Raw genomic sequence first — 23,586 nt, forward strand, 5'->3', positions numbered from 1 at the left:
AGTTTGAGGCAATTTTGACATGAATTTAATATACCTCCACCAACAGGGCAATCAAAAGATGGTTAAAACAGTTTCGAAAGATTGGACATTGTTAACATAAAGGTAGTGCAAGTAGGCCAAGTGTCAGTGATGAAAATGTTTCCACCATTCAAGATGTCTTTGTGTGCAATTCCAGTAAATCCATTCACCTCACCAGCCTGCAAAAAGAAATTACCAGCTCAACTGTTCATAAAGTTGTTCATGAACAGTTGAAGATATAAACTGCAGATCTGTCAACAAATCAAACCTAATGGTCAAGTCATTCGTGACATTCTTGACTATATCAATATAATGATGATCAATTTCTTGTCCTCAAACATTTCATGTCCTCAAAATCAATATAACTGCAAGATTAGGTGTCAAAAATCCATATTTTGTAAGGAAAATTGAGCAAGGTACCTCTAAAGTTAACATTTGATGTGCACTAAATTATAAAAAAGTGACCGATAGCTTCTGAGTCATTAATTAATTCAGATGATTACTTTGATATGCTATGATTGTTTTCAGCACTGCAATTAGAAGATATGCAGCCAAGCACTTACCCCCCCCCCACCAGGATGGGGCCTGTCCTACACATGTATGTGTTCCTTGATGAAACATTCCCAGATAGATGAATTAGTAGAGTTGGACCAAGTTCATGGCCACTCCATTCTCCAGGTGTCACATCACTTGACTTCGTATCCTGGAGATACCTGAAGAAGTGAGTTTATACTGCAGAGATTCATGCACTGAAGAATTAAAAAATCTAATCGTCACAGAAATACCTACCATGACTCTGCAAATGCTTAATAAGCTCTGGAGGGAAATCATGAACAGATTTTATATTCTCCAAACAATGGTGCTCATGTTGAAGTATAGTAATACTTTAGAAGTGCTAAATAAAATTCACTTTTTTTTTTTTTTTCCTGTCTCTTATTCTGATTTAATTAAAACATATTTTTACCTGCATTAATTAAAATATATCTTTATCCAGTGAATAAATTATGGACACCCTGTACTTTTAAACTGATGCAAATGAAAAAATTATGGGTGTGTTTCTGTAATTTAGAACATTAATTATCTGGAACAAATAGGAGCATAATCACCTACGATAAACAAAAACTAAACAGAGATTAGATTTTAAATCATGCCAATTTTTCTTTCAACAAGGTTCTCTAAAACATTATTTGAAATTCAAAAATTAAGACCATGAGTACTATTAACATTGCAGCAAACATTTATTTTTTATTACTATATAAAATCTTTTCATTTAATTTAACAAATTATCTATACATGATTTTTTCCCAGATAGTAAATATTCATTAAAAAAATATAAACAAACAAAATATAAAGAAACCCATCAAAATTTACTCAAACTGTAAAACTTTATCAAATTCCTTACATATTCCATGATGCATTAATGTTTTTACGTCTATTATCCTTTTGAGTCTTATAACTCCACCAATTACCATACATTACACAATTATTACTTTTTTTATAATCAGGATAATAACCAAGATATTGCTGTAAATATTTAAAGAGCTTTCAAGACTTCAGTGTCCATCATTGGTAGAGCAGTAAAACCAATGAACACAACTGGGTTTGGCCTGGGTTCAACTTCGAGCAAATTGACTGGCTGTGTGAAAGGATCTGGCTAGAATAGGATCTTTGTAATCCTCTCCATGGGTGAGTTATCCTTAAAAAGTTAATGAAGATAATACCTCACCTTAGGCAAATAGACCTCACATGATTTGTCATAATCATAATATACCAAAACTACAGTTTCTGCAAGGAAAATTTTCACTTTTTGCTGTTTTTTATATCTATTCATCCCAAAATGTAATCTTGAGTGACATCTTTCCACCCTTTAATCCTCTGAAAGATCTCTGACATCAAACAAAATCTTTGCTTTAAAATTAATAGATATTGCTGTAAATATTTAAAGAGCTTTCAAGACTTCAGTGTCCATCATTGGTAGAGCAGTAAAACCAATGAACACAACTGGGTTTGGCCTGGGTTCAACTTCGAGCAAATTGACTGGCTGTGTGAAAGGATCTGGCTAGAATAGGATCTTCGTAATCCTCTCCATGGGTGAGTTATCCTTAAAAAGTTAATGAAGATAATACCTCACCTTAGGCAAATAGACCTCACATGATTTGTCATAATCATAATACACCAAAACTACAGTTTCTGCAAGGAAAATTTTCACTTTTTGCTGTTTTTTATATCTATTCATCCCAAAATGTAATCTTGAGTGACATCTTTCCACCCTTTAATCCTCTGAAAGATCTCTGACATCAAACAAAATCTTTGCTTTAAAATTAATTGTCAATTATATAATACACAATAGTATAGTATTTAACCCCTTACTGATAAGAAAGGTTAAAAGATCAATCACCAATAAGAAAATTTGTAAATGCTAGTAATTTTCATTGTACTCTTTCTAATGTCAAATGCATTTTTCTAAATGACTTTTTTGGGGGGATATTACCAGTTCAGTTAACAAAGACAGCTCACAGAGACACAGTAGAGATTTTATTGTATTAATATATAGTAAAATATATATTTCGATCAAGAAAAAAATTATTTCAACTCAAACTTAAACCATAATGATTCTTTTTAAGGAATCATCATATTTTAATGATTACTTTTCTATTAAACAGTTGTATAAAAGAGATATATATTATCCCATACCTAAAAACGTTGGTAAATTGATAAGAACTTATGATTTTAAACAAGAATTTGGCAATACAATGAACTATGAATGAATATTAACCAAAAAGAAATACTATTTGGAAATATCCTAAATACAAAATGGAATAAAATTACAAATTATATAACAACTAGCTTATATTTTAATGCAAATTGCGAGAAATTTTCTATGACAAACTTACACCATTACGCAAAACAAATTAAGCTAAAACTAGCATAATATTTTGGAAATTAATATTTCATATTTTTTTCATCATATCAACAATTAGAGGTTAGCATTACTCACTGCTGTATCTTGATTCAAATCCTGCAGAAAGCCTGAATGTTTGAAAATGTATAATAGTACAGGGGTTCTCAACCAGGGGAAAGGATTTTATACTAGTTACAGGAGATGAATGCAGTCAGCCTATTTAGCTGTTAAGTGTGTAGTTATAATGCATGTATATATAAGTAGCAAGTTAACATGAATTAGAGAGACCTTAATGGTCAAGAATTTTGTGCATTGAGCTGCAAATTTTTTTTTTAATTTTAGAAAAGGAACATATGAACTAAAAAATTCATTTGACTCTATAATTCCTTAGCAAAAACGTAAAATCATTCAACATCTAGAAACAATAATAAAGTAGTAAAAGCAAACTCGTAAAAACTAAATGTTAAAATTACAAGTCGAGTGGACTTTAAATTCAAAAAGGGGGGGGGTAGAAAAAATTAATAAATTTTAACGCACTAAGAATTATAAAAGAACTGTTGTAAAAATAAAACATATTACAAAAACATACGATATGTACAAAAAATTGCAACAAATGGTAAATAGCTTAACTCAAGGTTTTATGCCAGATTTATCAAGGTAAAAGCAGCTCAAAATTCAAATCAAGTTAATACCTATAGTGTGTTTCATAAAACAATAATAATTGAGACTATAAATTCAATTTTACTATTAGAAAATTCCAACTTTATGATCTAAAAAAAGTTTGTTAAGTCTCAATTGTATCACTCTTTTCACCGACACGTCGCAATTAAATTGAAAATGTAAAACCTACTATTAAACTAGAAAAAGTTACACAAGTTAGCTAAGTGATGCAAAGGTACAATTAAAATAAAATAGCTAAAAGGCTATTGACGAGCTGTGATTTAAATTGTAAATGTAAAACGTACTATTAAACAACAAAAATATATACACGAAAGCCTAGTTAGGTAAATGTACAAAAAAATAAATAGCTTTAAAAGCTATTAGTCTAGAAATTACACAATTTTAAGGGAAAACCCTCTAATTAGAAAATTATAAACTTTTTAAGGAGAAGAACCAAAAGAGACATAATAAATATGTACTGAAATGGGTCTTGCAAAGACCAAAGAACAAAACAAAATAAGGACGAAATTTACTTACGTTCAAAGCTGTGGTCTGCAAAACATAAAATGATCAAAATAATTGCACAGGGTTGCTATAAAATGCAGCTTAAAGAAATGTAACCAGATAGGCAAAGTAGTGAAATTAGCTTCATAGAAGGGGGAAACTGACGAAAAAAGGCAATAGCCAATGGTAAGCAACGGCCAAAGGGGAAAAGAACTTGTCTTTTTGGTTAGGGGTGGCAGGTGGGTAAATGATATAAGCTATTTTACGAAGATGACGTCTTGTTCAGAACTTTGTTGTGAAGACAGTGAAGTTGAAAAACAAAATGTCTAAACTCTAAGAAAGTGCTAATCTGGTCGAAAGTAGTTGAAATTGGAAAAATTAGCAATTCATTAATAAAAAGTCATAATTCTTCATGCTAGAGGGCGACCAAGCGTCTTTTAAAATGAAAATAGCCCTTAAAATTAATAAAAGAATAGGAATGGCCAGAATACAGTGATATTATATAACAAATTTGATAAACTACTTTTATTCAAGTTTTCGTATTAGGCAACATTATCTATACATTTTATTGCTTAATTTATAAAACATTCTAGAAAATCTAAATCTAAATAAATGTCCTCTTTGTTAAGTTAATGTTAAGTGGTTTGATAGCAGGGAAGGGCTGCCCACTCCCCACAAGGGACTCTCCTTCAATACTGGGCAAAGTCGCTCTGTTACCTATAAAAATGCCGAAGGTTCATGTCAATGACAGATACAGTCCCGTACTTGCTATTGTCATTCTCAGACAAGTGAGATAAGTCATAACAACATTATAAAAATAACATATTTTTCTTACTTCTCTCTCTCTCTTGCAGTTCTGTAAAGTTTAACTTCTTCGTACAGTTCTGGTCGATTTTCTGTGTTAAAAGAGAAGATATACAAATAAATTCTGAAATTTTAATTTGCACACTATTAAAGTGTTGATATAAGATGAGAAAATAAGCATAGAATTTATGACACAAACAAATATTTCTAATAAAACTATTAATGTTTATACTATTTTTAAAACAACTACTTGCTTTCAAAACTCCAACACAAATGTGAAATTATATGCAGTACTTACATTAGTATAAATAATAATGCCCATTTAACATTTTTCAACTACAAATATTGTATTTTATATTTTCAAGTTACAAAATATAGGATTGGCAAAAATTGCAGAAGATTTTCAAAATAAAATAGAAGAACATGCTGTGAAGAAACTTGATGTATTACTTATTTACAATAACTACACTAGTGTATCAATCTGTACAGTTTGGAAACTCAAGTGAAAATAATTGGGAGGTTAATTTTAAAATTTGTGTAATAACTTATAATAAAATAAAAATAATTAATAAAATATGCTCAGACTATTATCCATGTATATTAGAATATAACGTCTTTTAAATGATCTCCATTATATTAGACATATTGATATCTTACAGATTTTCACAAGACTGTGTACTGTCTGTCTATGGTAAGAACAGCTCTCGCCAGTTTGTCTGCAGCTGTCTGTTGCCGTAGAAACGAGCCCTAACCCATTTTTCGTAGGGGTGTCTTGAAGACTTACTTCTGAGTTTGCCACCTTGGCGCATTTAAAGATGATTTGGCGATATTCACATTTTGTTTTAGTTTCAAGTAAAATGCTTGTTGACCCTTTGCGTCGACCCCTACATCCAATTTCCGAAAATGAAATTCGATGGCGTAGATAAAGCTTTTGCAGTCAAGAAACGGTCTTTGATTTTGCCGTGTGAGGTACAAGTCGCTAAATTTGCAATCCCTCTAGATGTACAATGAGTAAAAATAAACTTGTAGGGAAATAAATTTAAAAATCCGTGTTTATTTTTGAAGAAAAATTTTAATTTCGACATTTAAAAAAATCATGCTATTATTTTGCTTCTTTTTTGTTTATTTGTTTGCTTGCAAAATCATAGATGACATCTTAGAAATCTACTTGATTGCCCCATTCTCTTTATATAGTATAGACGCACTTCATAAATATAAAATAAATTTAATTTTTATAGTTCTCCCCTCTAGCTGATCTACCGTGAACATTCAAAGCAATTTCTTCAGTCTTTAAATGACGTTCTGCTATGTTTTTATTTCAAAATTTTCTGTTAATTTATTGCTTGTGCTTTAATAATGACTAAAAATTTCATCATTAAATGTATATAGAATCATCTTGAAAGTAAAAGCATTTTTTTACATACCCATGCTCTCAATAAATACTTTTTGCGAACATTTCTTCTTTTCTCATACCTTTAAACTAAACCGAAAGCTGGTTAATTTAATGGCGGAAGGAAGCGAAGGTGAATTAAAATCAAAACTGCTTTTTCCTTAATTACCAGTGGTTTGGGTTGGTTTATATGATTACGCAAAGCCTCCAGGCCTAAGAGGAGGGATGCCTCCATGGAGGGCTTGCTAAGGGAAACTGGCTGTGCGCCCAAAACCGTATCATGTTGCCAAAATTTCTTAAAAGTTAAATTGCTGTCAATCCATGTTTCATCGATGTAAACGATGTGGCGTTCGTTCACTTGCTCTGAGTTTTCTCATTTCGCGTAAATAATTGTTCCTCCAAAATACAATGTGAGGTCTTTCGATAAGATTTTTTTTTTTTTTTTTTTTTTTTTTTTTTTTTTTTCTACGCATTCCAACGAAAATTCATTGAACACAAAACTTTGCACAAAGAGTCTTTTTGCCACGGGAAGTCTAATTTTTGCCTCAAGACAGGCAGTAATTTCCGCACAGATGGCACTTTCTTTTCTTTGATGTAAAAGTCTTGTATTGTCTGCCGTAGAACGCATTTGTCAAAATCGTAAATTTCACATTTATGATTAGCAGGGCTTTTACATTTCTTTCCAAGTGTATTCAGAAGTTTATTTTCACCCATTGTTGATACTTCGCTCTTCAAAACTTAAGGAAGAGGAACTACTAAAGAGTTCGCCGAAACTTCAGAAGCGCAAAATTCTGCGACACTATACACGATTTGACGTGACTGAGACTTTAAAGGTTGACCTTTCTTAAACTGGAAGGGCATTTTAAAAAATTGGCGATTAACAAAGCACTGCGAAAATCAAGCTAAATAGAAGCGAATTTGAGCAAATGCTAGCACAAATGATATAACAACGAGAATAAAAAGAGCTAATAGTAATAATATAAGGCTTAAGAAAAGATGCGTGCAGCTGGAATGAAGCCGAGAAGACGAATGATAAACTTCCCTTAAGCCAACAGTCACCAAAAACAAAATAACAATAAAGCAACCCTTGGTTCGTCCCTATTTGAAATATACTAGCCCTGTTGCTATAGCGACCGCCACTCGCCAGACACCGTGGCGGGAGCTGTTCTTACCGTAGACAGACAGTAACTTCCTGTAGAAACTAATCAGTCTAATGCGGCGGTTTTCAACCTTTTGACTAATGCGTACCATCTAAACAAAAACTGAAAATCTTTAGTATCAACACTATTTTCCAATGATTACTTCTCAATTTCTCAATCGAAATATTAAAACTTTTTTTTTTTTTTCCATTTGCACAGCTTATTGGCTATTTGTATTAAAGATGCACTTATTAAAAATATTAGATTAAAAATTGTTTACCATTTTAATTACCGTTAACCCAGAAGGACTATTAATTTCATTTTGCGTCGGTTCATTATAAATGCCGATTAATTTTTCAAATTATTGCCACCAAATATTAGATTTATATTTAAAGCATTATATTTAAAGAAATTAAATAATGAAGAATCCGCATGAATGTACGTATTTTTCTCGCACTATGGAAAAAACAATGGTACCTAGAGACATCAAATTTTCAATAAGTTGTCCTCCACTAGAATATGGGAAACTTGAAATTTGGAATCTGTTTTATTATCTATTTCATATTTTGTAAAAACTTTATTGAATTTTTGATTAAGAAACTCAATGATTTCAAAGCAAGCAATGGGAACACTGTAAAAAAAAAAAAAAAAAAAAAAATTATTTCTAGCGCGCGAAACCCTATCGGAAATTCTAAAGATATGCCCTTTTTAAAAATTATTTTGAAATATTGCTGTTGAATTAAATTTTATGGTTTAAGTGCAAAGAACATGATATTTAATAAATAAAGGTAACATACAAAACAAAATAAAAAAAAAAAAAAAAAAAAAAGGCCCCTTTGTACATAATATAAAATATGAAAGCTTTTTTTTTTTTTATTATTATTTTTATTTTTAAGATTTTAATTTAAGTTATAATACTTTAATTCTAAAATTTAAGGCGAAATTTGGGCCTGTTTAAGAGAGATCAATTTCTTTATATCTGATCTTACTTCACTTGGCAGTCAAGGTAAGTGCACCATCGCCCCCCCCCCTCAGATGGCTTTCCACTTTTCCAGACATGTTCACTAATATGCATGTAGATTATGATCCTTCCTATGAGAATTTCAGTGCTTAAGCACAGCAATGAGCCACACACTGCAGTTTTCATTATCTTCAACAAAATTTCTGGCTTAGCTTTCTACAGGCATAGACCATAAATTAGGATCCACTTTTAATTTTGTTCTGTATTTATTTTTTAAATATGACATAGAAGAAAATCTCTGTTCACACAAACAGGTTCTGCAAAAAGGCAATAAAAATTTAATAGCTTTATTTGAAATGCACAATGCACCTTTAATTTTTTTTTAAATTTCTTTTTAAATTCAGCTAAAGTTTGCAAGTGTGTTATTTTTGAAATCTTCAGTTCGATGACAGGAAATTTCTATGAATTGTTCTTTTCCTTCACGAGATAAAATTTCAGGTATGTTTGAACAAAATGGATTTCTAATCCAATTTTCATTTTCATAATACTCGGGAAAGTAAGTGTTGAAATTATTTATCAATAAATATAATGATTTTTAATGTCAGATACTAATTCTTCTTTTATTTTCAAATTATTTTCTGTAGAAAAATTTCTAAATTGTTTTTATCTTCCTAAATGTGGTGAAAAGCTTAAAATATTATTATTCAATTCTTTATTATTAGCTCGAGTTCCTTTTATAATTGCATTTATTTTATTTTTAATGGTAAACAAATTAACACTTCATCCTTGTAATCCTAAATTTATCTCATTTAACTCTCCATAAATATCAGCTAAATATGATAAAATGTGCAATTTGTACATTAAGGCTATTATCAAAAAATCATCGGTACTTTCCACACCCACACTAAAAAGACATGAAAAAGTATTTATGAAACAACCCACCATCTCAAAAAAGTAATTATGTATTAACCTATGATTTAAAAGGTATAGTAATCATGTGAAAATAATATAAGGTAAAAGTAATTATGTATTAACCACATAAATACCAATAGTATTTATTTGGCAGTCAAGGTAAGTGCACCATCGCCCCCCCCCCAGATGGCTTTCCACTTTTCCAGACATGTTCACTAATATGCATGTAGATTATGATCCTTCCTATGAGAATTTCAGTGCTTAAGCACAGCAATGAGCCACACACTGCAGTTTTCATTATCTTCAACAAAATTTCTGGCTTAGCTTTCTACAGGCATAGGCCATAATTAAGGTTGGTTTACATATAACCTAGTACAGTCAAAAGTCGTTAATTCGGACACCCATAATCCAGAATGATCTATAATCCGGACCTCAAAGCTACAAACTTTCTGCGCATGCATCGCGTTGCGCATGATTTCTGCGCATGTGTCAGAACGATGCATGCACAGATGACGTAAGACCTTTATGGCTGCGAATATGCGTGTGCGCATGCACATAATACGTTTACGCATGCACGTTTAATGTATAACAGACAGTATAAGCTAAGCTAAAATTATCTAATTCAGTTAATGTTGCAGATTGCATTGTTCCTTAATCTTTGAATTGGATCCGGCTTATTATTTTTTGCAGACTGTTAGAGCAATTCTATAAAAGTAAGTTTGAACTTTCGATTATGTCAAATAGAGTTTCCGATATATATTTACCAATATGTAAAGGATCTACAAAGCGAAAGTATGTTTGCTGAAAGTATAATTGCTGAAAAAAATAGATAAAGGCATAGCCTTCATTTCTCTAACCATTCCGAAATCTGTTTATCAATTTCACGCTGCTGTGCGGCTGGGGGGGGGGTAAATGCCGCAGCGCGCAATAAATTGGAAATTGATCTGTCAGCACTATTCTTATCTTCAGGGCAGATGTTTTTATTTTATTTGGCTTATAATTCCTTACTAAATGTAGTATTTCATCTCGATGTACTCCGTCTTTGATATGATTTAAATCAAATTCCTTGTCATTATAATTCGCTTCCGATAGTGAAGAAAGTGACACAGAGGTTATTGAAAACGAAAAAATTTCGATTGACAAATTAGTCGGTGTTCTCAACACAGTAATTATAGGACTTGAACAGCGGAACTTTGTAACTTAACAAGAAATTATGTCTGTTTATAGAATCAAAGAGAAAGTATTATCACATAAAATGAAGCAACTTAAACAACTTACATTGAAAGAAATGTTTAATAAAGTAAACAAATAAATATTAAGCTTTTTTTTTTGTAAATTTTGATACCCTTTAGATCATAATTGTTCTTTATTTCATAAATTACGGTTTCATATTTTTAATTTTATAATTTCTGCATGCCATCTTACCAGATTTAAACTGATGATCTATAATCCGGAATCGCCAAAGTCCCGACAAGTCCGGATTAACGACTTTTGTCTATATATGGTACACACAAGATTTGGCGACATTATGATGAGCAGTAAACAGGTAATTTTGGTGTTGGTGACAATTTTCAAAACCATGCCAAGGACGGACCATATATTAGGATTTTATCTGTGGCTCATTAAAAGGTATGCACCTTTTTTTTCCTCCACATTTTAGAATCTTGATGCTAAAGCTATGTGCAATGCCGAGTTTGTGTAATCCTCTAATGTTTTTTAGAAAAACGAATTACTGTGGAAAACTACAGCATAAAATACCGACAAACATGCGTGCCCGATTTGTAAAAAGAAAAATGTAAAAAAAAAAAAAAAAAAATAGGTGGTATGGCTACACCATTGAGACAAAATATGCCCAAACAAATGTTTCACTCCGAAGCTGTGAACAAGTTCATGGATGCTCTCCAAATCTGACAAGGAATTTGCAACTTTTCGATGGGGATAGTAATCATCAAATTTACCAAAACATCTGTACAAATTTGGGTTGTTACACCATTACGGGAAAAATTCTGTGGCTTTTAATATATGTATTACATTTCCAGTAAGCAATACTTAGTGATTACTAGACTAGCAAAAAATTACTACATATTCCAAAGATTAGCCCTGAATTTTATCATGTGCTAACAAAAAATTCATGCCAACAATCCTTTTACTTATCAAAACATAAATAAAACAAAATAGTCCTTGATGTTTTAAAATATAATGGCAAATAATACACTTAGACTCCTTCTACAATTGAACAATAAACTCATTTTAGGGGGAGGGGAGGGGCTTAAGGATTTCCTGTTAGTTCATGCTTTTATTTCATTTCCACGGTATATGAAAGTGAATTCAGCTTTGAATTTTGAACGTAAACATCGCCATTTTGGGCAATGTTTACATTTAACGGATCCTTTTAGGAAGTGCTTCCAAACATTATAATAATACATTAATAATTATAGATCTTTTGCTGATTATTTAGGATAGCTGATGTTAATCACTGACTTTATCGATTCCTATAAACTACTATTAAAATTGTTAATATCTTTACAAAAGAAATATTGATTTACTCGACCAATACTTTCTGATTCGAAGTTAGACAACTATGAACTAGATCTCTTTCAGTATTGTTTTCAAATGCAATAGTCAGGAAATACGTTTAAAGATGAGTTTAAAAATTTTATTTTTTCAGACATCTGTGTAAGATACAGACTGTAATCAACTTTGTAAATGCATGACAAAATGTAACAACTATATTACTAAACGATCATAAATTCTATGGATTCTACCGCAAAGTCATAAAATTACCTTGTTGAATCATGACGTCTTCTCACGAAAGGAAACCTTAAATTTATTAGACTAACAACTAGTTTCACAATTGACAAATCAAGAGATGGAATGTTGCCTAACCAAAACCAAAGAATATGTACATAGTTCTTCTTTGGCCTAACTCTTCGCAAGTTAAATACAATGAGAAACAACATTTTAATAACTACCCAATAATATTTGTGATTTTTAATTTATAATAATTCCGTCTCTAGAACTTAATCAGAAGCATTATAATTAATTGTTTAAACAAAAATAGACCTCCTTCATATTAGTGACACTTGTCTAAAAAAGAAAGAGGAAGTGAAGTGAAGAAGTGTTAAACACATTGTTTTGGTTATTTATTTTCAATTCGGTGCCTTAATTTCAAGTTAGTATGTGATTGATATTTATATAATGAATTATTGTGTCTGTAATATAATAATATTTAATATTTTATTTGTTTCATTAAATGCTAAATATATTTTTAGGCAACGTTTAAAATATATTTTTAGGCATTTGTAAGATGCGAAATTAAAAACCTCATACTATTCTGTGAAATTCCCTGCCTCTTCCAATAAAATATGAACGAGTAACTATTTCCAGTGCATATAAAAGTTAAAATGTGTTTCATATGAAATGTGAAGCAGGAATAGATGTAATATTATAATATATTTTTTGCTTGTTTTTTACATTTGTGTCTTCATTAAATTACGTATATATTTCATTGTGATGTGTTTTTAGAATCACAGATGACTTTAAATAACATATAAACTCTGTTGCTAGGTCTCAATATCTCGCACATTATTATTCTTTTCATGATCTTTCCCTGTAATGCCTGATAGCTTTTAAAGCTGTAATTTCCATTTATCGAAGTATTTGACTTTGTTGCATTCGTTATGCAAATACATATTATCGTACTCTGTTTGGAACAGCTTTAGTATTGGTCCTTTTGGCAATTTTTTTATTTGGCGACAAACTTTGGTCGCCAAGGTAGACCCGGTTTTGAAGATCGGAAAAAAAAATGGCGGATTGTCAACAAAACCCGATCTAGAATAAGTAACAATCCTAAAAAATAAGCTCTTAATCAGAATAAACAGTCTTTCTCTAATTTTCAGTATTTCAAGTACTGCTATGATAAATTCTTGAAACACTACTAAATGCATTTACATTTACATTACATTTTTTCATTTACATTTTAGCATCAGGGGGAAAAAAAATATTTAATATAAAACAAATTAATCTTATGGCATAACAAATTGTAATAACAGATAAATACAAGAAACTGCTATTTTATTCTTATTTATTATTCTTATTATTATTTAAACTGCTATTAGAATATGTTTGCTAAATGTAAATGAATTTATGACAATTATTATGTTATGAGTAATGAAATTTACAAAATGTTAATATTTTTAATTACAAAATATAATGTATTAACCCTTTGAAGGGCACCGGTATATAATATATACCGGTTGTTTGTCAATTTTTTAACCTCCATAAAAATGCTAATTTTTCTACACCAAAAGCTACTATCGTAAGTGTCTAGTGTTTTCTTTCAATTCTAAATGGTAGTATCACCCTATGAATGCTCAATATTTTGCAGTTATGAAATTAATATACCTCTTTGCAAGGTATCATGTTGGAAGATTCATAAATTCTATTGGAGGGAAAGAAAAAATTCAAAATCTGCAAATATATGACGTACACATGCTGAATCTTATATATTTACTTCATTTTTGTCAGAATTGATAATTAACAGAAGATTATTTATACGATTTTAAAACCGGTATATAATATATACCGGCGCCCACACTGAGGGTAACACGCCAATAGATGGCAGCACCAGTTTTCTCCTTTTCTACTCTGTGACATGACAGAATTTCTTTATTATTATAACAGTTTATGATGTAATAATTTTTCATGATTAATTTATAAGTCGTTTGGGATTCAATATTATGTTCATGGAGGAATGGGGCGTTTACTGACTCTGCGCTAGGACTGAATACAAGTATATTAGTTTCATTTATTCTTTGTGTACTCAGCTCGAGTTTCATTCGTCTGTGTGTAGCTAAAATTTTTATTTCAGCACTTATCCCTTTCCAAGAGAAAGACTCATCGATTTCAAAATTGCCATCTGGGGTCAAAACTTTACACAATTGTGGGGGTTAAATGTGGCATGTTAGCCCCCAAAAGACACCCGTTGCTTCTTGTTTTCCAAAATCCTAGAATGCAAGGAAAATGAAAGAGGTGATTGACAACTAATTTGTCATTCGGGAGTCACGTCTTCTTCCTTTTGTGAGGTGTGATAAGATCACACAAAGGGAAAGCTCACTTAAAATGGAAATGTACATCTCATAGTGTAATCACAAAAACTCCTGGTTTGAAAGCTTTTATTCTTTAGAGAAATTCTTTTTAATTCTTTGTTAATTTCAGATGAAAGACTAGAGAACACAAGAGAAATTTGCGCTCTGGTTGATACAAATAGGTTGTTTCCGAAATAAATTTTCACAGTTAGTGAAAGGAGGAAAAATATTTCTGAGGCCCTTTTTAGATGCAAACTAAAATGTATCCAAAAGTTGAAAAGGAGCCTCTATGAAGCCAAAGGGATTGAAAATCAGAATAAGAGCTTTGAGGTGTATCAAATAATAAAATTGTTTAACGGCGTTTCTTCCTGGAAAAAAAAAAAAAAAAAGATATATTACAAACTATACAAAAAATAAAAAAGGACCTTACGGTCCTCAATGATCTAAAGTGTGTGTGCGTGGAGGGGGGGGATTCTTCGTATACTGTATGAAGCATGGTTTTGTTCACATATTATCTAAAGCATAAAATACAACTTCAAAAATGCAACATACTTTCTCAGCTGAGTCGGTCGTAGTGCTTCATTTTTCAATTTTTTTAAATTTTCGGCTGAGTTACATCTGCTTGTAATATTATACTAGTTCAGTTACAGCATGATACGATTTACACATGCAGTGTTATATTTGCTAAATTTTTTTATAAAATAATATTGAATTTAAATCAAGTTGAAAAGCTTTTTACCCATATTTTACATAAGTATGTTCAGCTGGGTTGCATCATCAAATTGCATAAAAACATAAATTTTATTTTTAAAATTTTAAATTTCTGCCGAAATTAAAAAAAAATTGTCTTTAGACTTACATAACTATATTCAAGCACTCATCACTAGAGACGCACATCAAAAGTAGGCAAAATTAATTTTAGAAACAAAGATTAACAGTTGGCAGCTACCTGGAAAAAAATGTCCTAGAGGGGCGCCAATATAAAATATATACCGGCTCTCAAAATTCAGGATTTCGCTCGAGATTTTTTTTAAGTCTCAATTTTATGTCCTTAGGGTCCATAAGTTATAGTTCATGCAAAATTTTACCACAGTTTAAATTATTTTATATACCGCCCCTCAAAGGGTTAAACATTAATATTTTAAGTAGTTAGTTCATATTTATATTTTATTATATTAGTACTTAGCTAATATTTTAAATTTACAAAAGGTTAATTTTTATGTTTATGAATAATGAAATTTACAAAAGGTTAAAAAATGCATTTCAAACTAGTATATGTTACTTTAGTTTCTTAGATGCTGTTATTAAAAGAAAATAAAAAAATATTTCAAACTGAAGGAAATCAAATTCAATTATAAAGGGTAAGTTTTGTACTAGTGTTAGAAATATTTTTTATGATTAAATTTTGTAAATGGTAAAAATATTAAGAAGTGTGTATTTTTTAATCCCTCAATTTATTACAAGTAATTTATGATTATAATTTAAAAGCTAAAATTAAATTATCATAATGAGTAAATTTTGTACCAATGGTAATAATACAACAATCATCGTAAATGATAATTTCTGTGAAAAATCCGAACAGTAATTGGAATCCACTAGTGGTGGAGTGATAGCCACTGAACAGTGGTAGTTCAGGCTGGCTATATGGGAGTTTTAGTAGTTTTCCGTAGATGTAATGTGAATCTGAGCCAGTTTCTCTTAAAAAGTACTTTATGAAGGCATCCTTCTTCTGCTAGCCAGCATATGTATTTATTTTCTATTCATAATTCTCTCTTATTTTCTTATTTCTTAATTCTAAATCTTACTTCTGAAGAGAAGAAGTGTTGCATCTATAGGTCGAAAAATATGGTCAATATGTTTGCAAAATCCTGTCACTTTTGGAAAGCATTTAAATAAACTAAATACAAAAATGCATTACACTATTTCATGTACTGAATAATTAATCAGGGAACAAAGTATATTGTAACGTTCCTTTACTTTGTAACCAGAGTTATTTTATGCTTGGGATCTTTACTGTCAATTTCTTCCATCCGTTTTCTCACCAGAATCCAAATGAAGTTTTTATTTTGTAAAACAAACTGTGTTTTGCCTTTTGAGGCCACATTAATAGGTTGCTAGATAAGAAAAGATTTGTAGTCTTCAGCCTTGCATTATAATTGCTGATAGTTGAATTCCATTCCAGTTAAGTTTTTAACCAACTTTGCATTAAATTGATTTGTGCAGCCTTTGGGCTACAAATTTATTTGAATTTAAATTTTACATTTGAACTTAATTGTTATCATGCCACAAGTGGTTGACTGAGTCATAAAGTGTGCCTTCTGTTCTGTACATCTAAACTTTATAATAGAATAAAAGTATATCTTAACTTAATAAGAATATATCTAAACTTTATGATAATAACATTTAAAGACATTGAAATCAGTATCTAAGTGCTTCCCATGTAGTCAAATTTTTATATATAAATTGTACTCTTACTTTTATTATAGAGTTTTTATTACAAAAAATTCAGATTTCTGTTAGATAAAATGTTTAAGTAATGTAGAAAATTTGCATAAAATTTAAAATAAAAAGTCAACTGTTATGTCAACATACTATTAATAAAAGTAATAATACTCAGTGAAGGTTATTCACATACAGCTGTTAGGTTGTAAGATTTACAAAATTTGAGAACTCTAAATTATAAGCAATATATTCCATAATCTAAGCAACATTATATTTTTTATAGTCAGACAAATTATGAAAATGTTATAAAAGCAATAATGAAACCTGATTTTGGTCTTGATTTGAACCTATGAATTACACATCCCTTTAGCAATTACACATCCCTTTAGTTCTAATATGAGGTAAATAAGTATTTTTAGACCATGGTAATTTTGATCTCCTTAGCAAAGGAAACACCAAGAGTTTACCTCATGCTACTGAAAATGTGTTTTTTTTTCCTTGGGGGTGTGTGGAGTTTATTAGAATATGCAGAGTTGACATATGAAAAAATGTCAAGACTCATGTGATGTACTATTAAAAGCACCAGTTTTAACTATTACAAATTTGGCTTTTTTTTAAAAAAATTAAATGTTGTGCTTTCCTAACACAAAAGTAACTTTAAGAAAAACACACAATTTATCTTTCCTGCCATCAAAGCTCTGATACCTATCAAATTCGTTAAAGTTACGTGGACAGAAATGGCGGCATGTTTGAAGCTCAGTATTTAGGGTTACCAAGGTTACCATAATTTTTCATTTATCGCTCCAAAATGTCGCCAAACAAATTTCTTGCCAAAAAGGACTAATACTAAAGCTGTGCCCTCTGTTTATTTTAGCATACTAAAAATTTAAGAGTAGAAACTGCATACTGTATTTTTTTCCAATGCTTACCCTCATTTGAGTTGCAAACTTCATGAAACAGCATTCTTTGTATAGGTCTTACTGTTCTGGGTCATAAAAAGTTATCAGCAAATTATGCAGATTTTGAGAAGTCAGCTCTTCATTTATGGATGGAATTGGATAATGTCTATATTTCACAGAATCCATGACTAACCATAGTTACATCGTGTTATGTTGTTGTTGTATCTTATTTGTGAACATTAATGTGGCAAAGAGTGCAGTTTTTGTGCCTGTCTACATGAGCTTTGAGCAATACACAGGTGACAGCATGTCTTCTGTTTAGTTCTGCCCCAATTTTGAGAGGGAGTAGGCAGAGGAATGGGTCTGAGGTTCTCCCACCCCTCTCCTGCTAACACCAAACCATGTGATAGGACTTTTTACTTGCCATATATTTAGATTGCCCTCGTCTTCTCCAAATTTGAACCTGGGGCCTTTAGTATGGTAATCGGAATTACTAACCACTATTCCATTGGGCAGCTATAACATGTTATATCCAACACATAAAGATAGCAAACCAGTTCTAAAATTGATTTGTTCAAGTTTCTTATCAAATAATTAGTGAGACCTTAGCTTAAATATTGGTTATACTGTAGGCAGCACTTAATGTGATCATGTTTGTCCGTGGCTGTTTTGATAACATTAAATGAAGAGAAAATATCTCTTGAAATGTCAGAGTAGTTTAAGAGAAATGTACAAGCATAGATATTTTTAAGATTTTAATTAGGAAAAGCTCAAATATTCTAAGGCATAGCTTATAGTTGTAAGAAGAGATTATCTTGTTATTCTAAAGTTCATTGTTTTACAAAATATTTATGTTATTTATGAACATCTGATCAATGTAGAATTCCATATATTAATAAAATGAGTCTCCCTCATCACAGCTTTAAGAAGGAATTCTTTATCTATTTCATAACCATCTTCAGCAGAAAATATCTCGTTAACAAGCATGAGATTTTTCACAACTCATATTTAGTTAGGTATTTTGTATTTCCTTTTTCAGCTTCCTCTGTTTTCCATTTATTAAAAATAGTCATGCTTATATTTATTCAGTTTGATTCTGAGACATAATTCCAGGACATGTATTTAGTAACTGCAGCATGTGAACTTAATTTTCTTTACTAATTCATTTATACTTAAGTTCCTGTTTCCTGTGTCATGGAAAATTCTACTTATGTTATAGTAATATATTCTTTCTGATTCCTAGTAATCCATTAATCGTATGTTTGAATTACGGCATGCTGTGGTTGAAATATATTCATATTTTCCATATTACAACTTATTCTGATCTCTTGGCAATATGTCCATTGTTAATCCCAATAACACTATGCCTAAATTATGGACCTGCTCTTGCTGAGAAAAATAAAACTTCAGTATGCTTTTAGGAAGCCATACTGTTCATTTGCTATCTGAAAAAAGATTGGAGTAGAGTAGACTTTAAGGTACCTCTTGTATTATGGCGAAGTTGTTGTTTGAGTTATCGTCAAGTTGTTGTTTCATTTATGGTAGCCTGAGTAGTTAAATGTTATGGAAACCCTATTGTGACGTAATCGGGTGCATGATTCTGGGAGATTTTGAATCATGGGATGTTTTGTAAGCGTTTTTGTGGTGTGTGTTGGTTTGAGTCTTTAGATGGTAGAATGCCCGAATGTAGTAAGATTAATTTAAAGTTTCTGTACGATGTGAAGTGAAAGGGGAAAAGAGCTTTAATTGACTGGTGTGTAAATAAAGGTTTACTTAGTAGCCATTATAAGTGTCCTGTATGTAGGAAGGATATGCATCTAATCGAACGTAAAAACCGTTTAGATGGATTTGAATGGGTTTGTAGGGAGAAAGGTTCAGATGGTTACTATGTGAAGCGTTCGATCAGAAAGAGTACCTGGTTTGAAATAAGTCATTTGAGTATGATTGATATTTTGATTTTTACGTGGCTCTGGGTGTACGAAGCGAACTCGAAAATCAAGGTAAGTGAATATTTGCTTTTGGTAGTGCTTAAATGTATAACAGGTTTTTCCTTTTTTATGTTATTTTATTGTTTGGTTTAAAATATATTTTATTGAGATTATGTATTTTTTGTTTTCCTATATTGTAGAATTTGGTGCTCCTTTGACTTTTTAAGTGAAAATATATCGATGTGTACATGGACAAAGTAAAGGGAGTGCACAATGCTAGTTTGTGCAATACTGGGATTTTTTTTAAAGTGAAAATAGGTCGATGTGTACATGGATAAAGTTAAAGAGTGTGCAGTTCCATTTTTGTGCAATTCGGGGATTTTTTTTCAAGTGAAAATAAGTCGATGTGTACATGGATACCGAGTTTATGCAATTGTTTGTCTTGTTATTTTGGCTTTGCATAGAGGTGATTTTTGCGGCAAAAATCACCGCTTCACAAGCCAAAATAACGAGTCGAACTGGACAAAATCGGTATCCATGTACCACCAAAAATGGCCAAGTTTCTCCGAGGGGTACCCTAAACTATACTTTTACGCTGCTGAAAGAATGTGTTTGCACAAATTATTAAATACTAATATCAATACATTCACAAGTATATGCTTGCATGCTAATATTACACTGTGTATACATTTTCAAACAGTGTTTGTTACAATCATGCTCTGAATCTTTTTTTTTTTTTTTTTTTTACCTAATAGATTCTTCTTGATGAGCTACTTTTAAATTTAAATATTAGTACCGTAAAGGGGTACCGTAAACTATACTTTTACCCAAGATTGTAATTCTGCAGTTCTTTGTGCCATTATAAAATTCAATTATTAAAAAATATTAATGTCATTTGTGTTTCTGAGTTGTTTGTAATTTGTACTGATTGCAAAAATGTTCATTCTGTAACACTTTGGTCACATTAAAAAATTTGCTGACTACAATAAATGATGAATTCATTGGGTTTTTTAATACAGTGATTTTGATAATTTGACAACATAGGAATGATAATATTAACTATGATCACATTAATCACTTTGAAATGGGATGACCATTAGCTTTAGTATTTCCTGTCTGAATGGATGGGAATGTCCACATTAGTGATTGTGTCTTCCGTCTTTCACAATTTTCCAAGCCGAAAGGGTGGGGTAAACTCTGCAAGTTTGATATTTCTGGAGACTTAACCACTTCTTACTTTCAAAGGTCTTTGTATTAAGAATCCAGTTTTTCCTGCCATTCCTTTTTTATTCTTGCAGCTTCAGAATTTTAGATAATCTCATTCGTAAATCATAAACAGAGATAAAACAAATTTTTAGCATTTACTTCAACTTAAAATGTTAACTCTTCTGCAATTTAAATTTTAATAGTAACATACAGTTTAACTTTTCGGCTGATCTTTGGAATATGGTAACTGGTAGTTTGGCGACATTTTGGAGGCGATAAAGGTTACTACCTAGGACTTTGGTAATAATGTGAGAAGCACTCAGTTCCGATTACGCATTATTTTGTGTGAGGGAAGTGAGAGATCATGAGATATGTCATGTGACATTAATGGACGAATTACAGTTGTTTAATCGGAAAAGGGGGTTAATGTGGAAAAGCTTCATTGTGTGTTGTGTGAAATAGTGTTGATTAATTTTCGGATTGCATGGCGCTATGTAAAATGAATTCTAAATTTTTAATGCGTTTTTCTGATAATAATAATAAGTTGAGATTGTGTGAAAGGAAAGATATTACAGTTAAGTTTAAATGGCGGTGCAAGAAATATGGTGAAAATGGACATTTTGTGAAAAGGAGTGTAAGGAAGGGTACGTGGTTTGCTGAAAGTAGTTTGAGTATAGGTGAAATTTTATTAATTTCTAATTACTTTGTGAATAGACTTCCAGTTGACTACTGGATTTAGAAATTGGCAGTAGTACTGCAGCCACGTAATGAAGATTCTGAAGAAGATTAGGTAAGTTAGTATTTTTAATTATTTGAGGATATTATTTTTATGCATTGTTCTAAATGTAAGGAGTAAATAAATTAATGTGGTATTATTGGAAAATTGTTATTAGCAATGATTTAGTTTAAAGTAATTAGGATTGTAATCTAATTTTTATTAATTTAATGTATGTGCTTATTTATATTTTAAGTAGTGCTTTTTAATTTAATTATATTTTAATTTAATATTCGTGATTTTGTGAGTTATATATTTGTAGTATTTTGGAATATGTTTGAGTAGTATACGTTGAGTATTTTCATGCATTTTCGTGAAATTTTTCTAATTTATGAGTAAAAAGCAGTATACATGGATATAGTGAAGAGTGTGCGCAATGCCATTTTTGTGCAATTCTGGGATTTTTTTTAAGTAAAAATAAGTTGATGTGTACATGGTTTAGTGATATTTTAATTAAATGATAGTTATTTTGTTAATTTTATGTTTGTAGGAATTTGGTATACGTTTCAGTTGAAGTAAACGTGTATGGAAATAATTTAAATATTTGACACTAAGTATTTGTAACTATTTTTAATGTTTGCGTATAAATTCGTTGCTGACGTTTATAATGTAATAGATAATTTAGAGGTAAAAGTTTTTGGATATTTTATTTATTTTATACGTGGAAATGTTCATCCTTGGAAAGGGTATATACTTTTTCGTGATGAGGTAATTTCATATATGTTCTTTTTACTGGATTTAAAGATTCACAAAATTTTCATGCATTTTCGTGAAATTTTTCTAATTTATGACAAAAAAGCAGTGTACATGGATATAGTGAAGAGTGTGCGCAATGCCATTTTTGTGCAATTCTGGGATGATTTTTTAAGTAAAAATAAGTCAACGTGTACATGGTTTAGTGATATTTTAATTAAATGATAGTTATTTTGTGAATTTTATGTTTGTAGGAATTTGGTATACGTTTCAGTTGAAGTAAACGTGTATGGAAATAATTTAAATATTTGACACTAAGTATTTGTAACTATTTTTAATGTTTGCATATAAATTCGTTAGTGACGTTTATAATGTAATATATAATTTAGAGGTTAAAGCTTTTGGATATTTTATTTATTTTATATGTGGAAATGTTCATCCTTGTAAAGGGTATGTGCTTTTTTGCGATCAGGTAATTTCACATATGTGCTTTTTATCGAGTTTAAAGAGTAAGAAAATTTTCGTGCAAATTTTTGTAATTTATGAGAAAATAGCAGTGTAGATGGATAAAGTTAAGAGTGTGTGCAATGCCATTTTTGTGCAATTCTGCGATGTTTTTTTAAGTAAAAATAAGTCGATGTGTAAATGGTTTATGTGTATGTGCTGTTCTGATAAACTTGCAAGGAGTTTGCGATTCTGCACTTTTTCCCAATTTTGCAGTTAATATTTGTCATGTTTAAGCAGTTTTGTTACATAAAATTTCTAGCACCAGTGTAATTGGGCTAGTAGATTGTTGGAAAAAGTGTTGAGTAAATAAAAAGAAAAGAAACTTGTCTTTATTTCGTGAAGACAAAATGGCGGCAAAAAAAAATAGAGGGTTGCTGTAGCAGAGTTGGTCGCCAAAAAATCGCCAAGTTACCATAATCCAAAGATCAACCAAATTTTCAATCGTTTCTGTTACAGTTTTAATCACATCAACTTTTATTTTTTACCCATTCCTTCTTTCATGGAAAAATTTAAAAGCATTTGGATATTTTTGATGAAATATGCAGCAAAGCAAATTAAAACTTGCAAGTAAATATGACAGTAAGTAACTTTTCTGTTTACTGCAGCATATGCATGATGTTATTATAGTTCAAAGCTAAGAATGTTTGTAAATTTAAAAAAGACAATTCATGAAATCTGGGAAAAAAATTTGAAATGTCTTGAAAAAAATGAGATGGAAATCTGATAAATCAAAAAGGTTAAAAATATGAGTATGTATTA

General features: G+C 30.6%; 2 protein-coding genes across 7 annotated transcripts in view; one reads left to right on the forward strand and one right to left on the reverse strand.

The window, feature by feature from the left end:
* The window catches only part of Vps28 (vacuolar protein sorting 28), a 96,643-nt gene extending 84,449 nt beyond the window's left edge, over positions 1–12,194 (reverse strand). The window contains exons 1-2 of one of the 2 annotated variants that reach the window (XM_085820545.1): positions 12,075–12,194; positions 4,920–4,980 (exon numbers count right to left, since the gene is read on the reverse strand). In XM_085820545.1, coding sequence (XP_085676671.1) covers positions 4,920–4,980; positions 12,075–12,087 — 74 coding nt within the window. In that variant the 5' untranslated portion in view covers positions 12,088–12,194. The remainder of the gene's footprint in view (positions 1–4,919; positions 4,981–12,074) is intronic. The other variant, XM_085820544.1, reaches the window with a different exon arrangement.
* A 159-nt stretch (positions 12,195–12,353) lies between these two features.
* Positions 12,354–23,586, forward strand: part of LOC118191564 (ATP-dependent RNA helicase DDX24) — a 133,488-nt gene continuing 122,255 nt past the window's right edge. For 3 of the 5 annotated variants that reach the window (XM_085820539.1, XM_085820542.1, XM_085820543.1), the window contains exon 1: positions 12,355–12,462. The gene's annotated coding sequence lies outside the window, so the exon portion shown is untranslated. Of the gene's footprint in view, positions 12,463–21,619; positions 21,643–23,586 lie in introns of those variants that run through there. The other 2 variants (XM_085820541.1, XM_085820540.1) reach the window with 2 other exon arrangements.

The sequence above is a fragment of the Stegodyphus dumicola genome, chromosome 7 (genome assembly GCF_044657685.1).
Source record: "Stegodyphus dumicola isolate Sdum_Otavi_A_Nest chromosome 7, ASM4465768v1".
Taxonomy (NCBI): domain Eukaryota; kingdom Metazoa; phylum Arthropoda; class Arachnida; order Araneae; family Eresidae; genus Stegodyphus; species Stegodyphus dumicola.